Genomic DNA, 2,328 nt, shown 5'->3' with positions numbered 1-2,328 from the left:
TCAAAAGTGAAGCAATTGATGCCCATGAAGAGATAAAGACTTCTTGAAGGTCCGAGAGCAACACAGAATCTTTTCCTTTGGAAAGCATCCTATCTGTTTGAGAAGACAAAATTAACACATAGCCTGTTAGTATGTTTTCTCAGTATTCAAAATTCTGTTAAATTTGGCCCTGGGGGTGGTGGTGCTGATCTCAGCTATTTGGTGGGGGGCAGGAAGATGGCAAGTTCAAGGCCAGCCTGGGCAATTTACAGAGACCTTCTCTTAAAATAAAAAAAGATAAAAATGGTTGAAGATGTAGCCACTAGTTTTGGTAACCTGGGTTGGGTTTCCTCAGCATTGGTGGGGGGGAGGGGAAACACCCAATCCCTAACCAAAAACCCATCAGTTTCTTCTTTTGGAAAATAAGCTAATAAAATGGCATGCAAATTCTGTTGCTGGATGTTGTCTTGGAGTAAGCCAGATGTGATGGGATTTAGAGCACAAGCCCATGGGTTGGCCTTAGCTAACAGTACAAACAGTTTTTAAGAGGAAGGAGGGAAAGGCAGAGTGTTTACAGGTAGGAATACTTCCCCCATATCAGTCTGAGGCACAGTTAGATTCAACCAAATCTACTTTATTAATGTTCATCACACTTCAGACACACACCCTAAGTCCTAACTGAGTCTACACCCAAGGGTCCAAGACACTCACCTGTGATGTGTCTTAAGTCCAGGTCGCTAGAACTCCATCCCGGCCTGAGGAGTCTGGTGCAGGGTAGGCAACAGGGAAGTGTCATGTCGCCTCTCTGTCTGGGTCCTGTTAGTCCCGCGGGCTCCCGAAGGCTGGGCTTTTAAGTCCTTTTAAGTTCAGTTGTTCTTCCAGCTGATAACTGGGTGAGCTCTGGGGTCTAAGCCCCGGTGTAGATTCTTATATCATTATCTTAAGTCTATCTAAATTCTGCAGTTTATCTAAGTTTTGCAGTTCACATTACATCATGGACATAATGCTTACAGTTTTTAATTTAACACACACACTAATTAAAATACCCACAGTCAATAATCGTATAACATTTTCTGGTACTCATATCAGAGCTTGTGATAGTTTTTGGTTTTTCAGTAAAAGAAAAGTTAGTGTGGATGGGGGAGGAGGTGTTTGAATTTTAGGAATGGAGGACACCAAATAGCCCACTTTTTAAAAGAGGAGGAGTAATCGTTAAAGGAAAGCATTTTGCAAAGTTATTTCTACATGAAAAGTAATTTTAACATTTGAATCCACTCATCAAGGACTTGCTCAAGTAATTTTAACATTTGAATCCACTCATCAAGGACTTGCATTGTGGTGTTTTTACATACATTATTTTATTTAATCCTCACATTAACCTTTTGAGATAAAAGCATTCTCATCCTATTTTACTAATAAGGACATTAAGCTTCAGTACAAAAAAGAATCTTGACCAAAGTTCACAAATTAATAGAGTTAGTATTCCAACACAGGATTCAAATTGCAAGTTTTATACTCTAAGAAATTTACTTTTCCAGGACATATTTTTTTCCTTAAATCAGCTAAAGTATTTTAATCTACTAGGTTTCTTTCTTGGAGCGGATTATATAAGGATCTTCCCAATACTTTCCAAGTCAGAAGAAAGTTCAATAGTTCCCCTGCCCCTAGATTTTTGATATTTGTTTTGTATCCTTACCAGGGACGATTTTTTTTTTAATGGGAACCGAACCCAGGGGTGATTTACCACTGAGATACATCCATAAACTCTTTTAATTTTTTTTTTTTTAACTTTTGAGACCGGGTGTCATTAAGTTACTCAGGGCCTGGCTAAATTGCTGAGGCTGACCTTGTGATCCACCTGCTTTAACTTCCAGGATCACTGGGATTACGAGTGTGTGAGTTTGTGGGCCTCGGGCCTCTGAAGGGTGCGTAGGAGTTGGGTGAACAGACCAGCAGCTGTAAAGTTGCCCTTGAAGAGGACGGTTGGACCTCGGGAGGGTGGAGGCTGGGTGCGGGTGGGGGCAGAGCAGGGCCGTTCTGAGGGCGGGGTCTGCGGCGGGACGACCTCCTGGGGCGCCTGCGCCCCGCCTCACCAGGCGTTTCAAAACCCCTGTGGCCTGGCAAGTCGGGCGTAGTAGGTGCTGCCCGGCTGACGCCGCCCCCGCGGGATCCTGGCCCCAGCTCGACATAGCTCTCTCCTCGACGCCCCACGGGCGGGGGGTCACCATGGTCCACTTCTTGCACCCGGGCCTGACACCCCGGAACCTCGTCCTACCCGACGCCCTGAAAGATGCCCCAGGCTGCTGCGTGGTGCAGGTGAGAACCGCGAGGCCGGGAAGCCGGCCTCGG

At 45.0% G+C, this 2,328-nt stretch overlaps 1 protein-coding gene across 1 annotated transcript in view; it reads left to right on the top strand.

Annotated features, from left to right (window-relative positions):
- Nucleotides 1–2,205: 2,205 nt before the first annotated feature.
- Zyg11a (zyg-11 family member A, cell cycle regulator) overlaps nucleotides 2,206–2,328 on the top strand; it is a 40,299-nt gene continuing 40,176 nt past the window's right edge. Inside the window, exon 1 of the mRNA XM_015484693.2 lies at nucleotides 2,206–2,295. Within this exon, the coding sequence (XP_015340179.1) occupies nucleotides 2,206–2,295 (90 nt within the window). The remainder of the gene's footprint in view (nucleotides 2,296–2,328) is intronic.

This window comes from Marmota marmota, unplaced genomic scaffold (genome assembly GCF_001458135.2).
Source record: "Marmota marmota marmota unplaced genomic scaffold, marMar, whole genome shotgun sequence".
In the NCBI taxonomy this organism is placed as follows: Eukaryota; Metazoa; Chordata; class Mammalia; order Rodentia; family Sciuridae; genus Marmota; species Marmota marmota.
The sequence above is the reverse complement of the archived record's forward strand: the minus strand, read 5'-3'. Positions and strand labels throughout refer to the sequence as shown.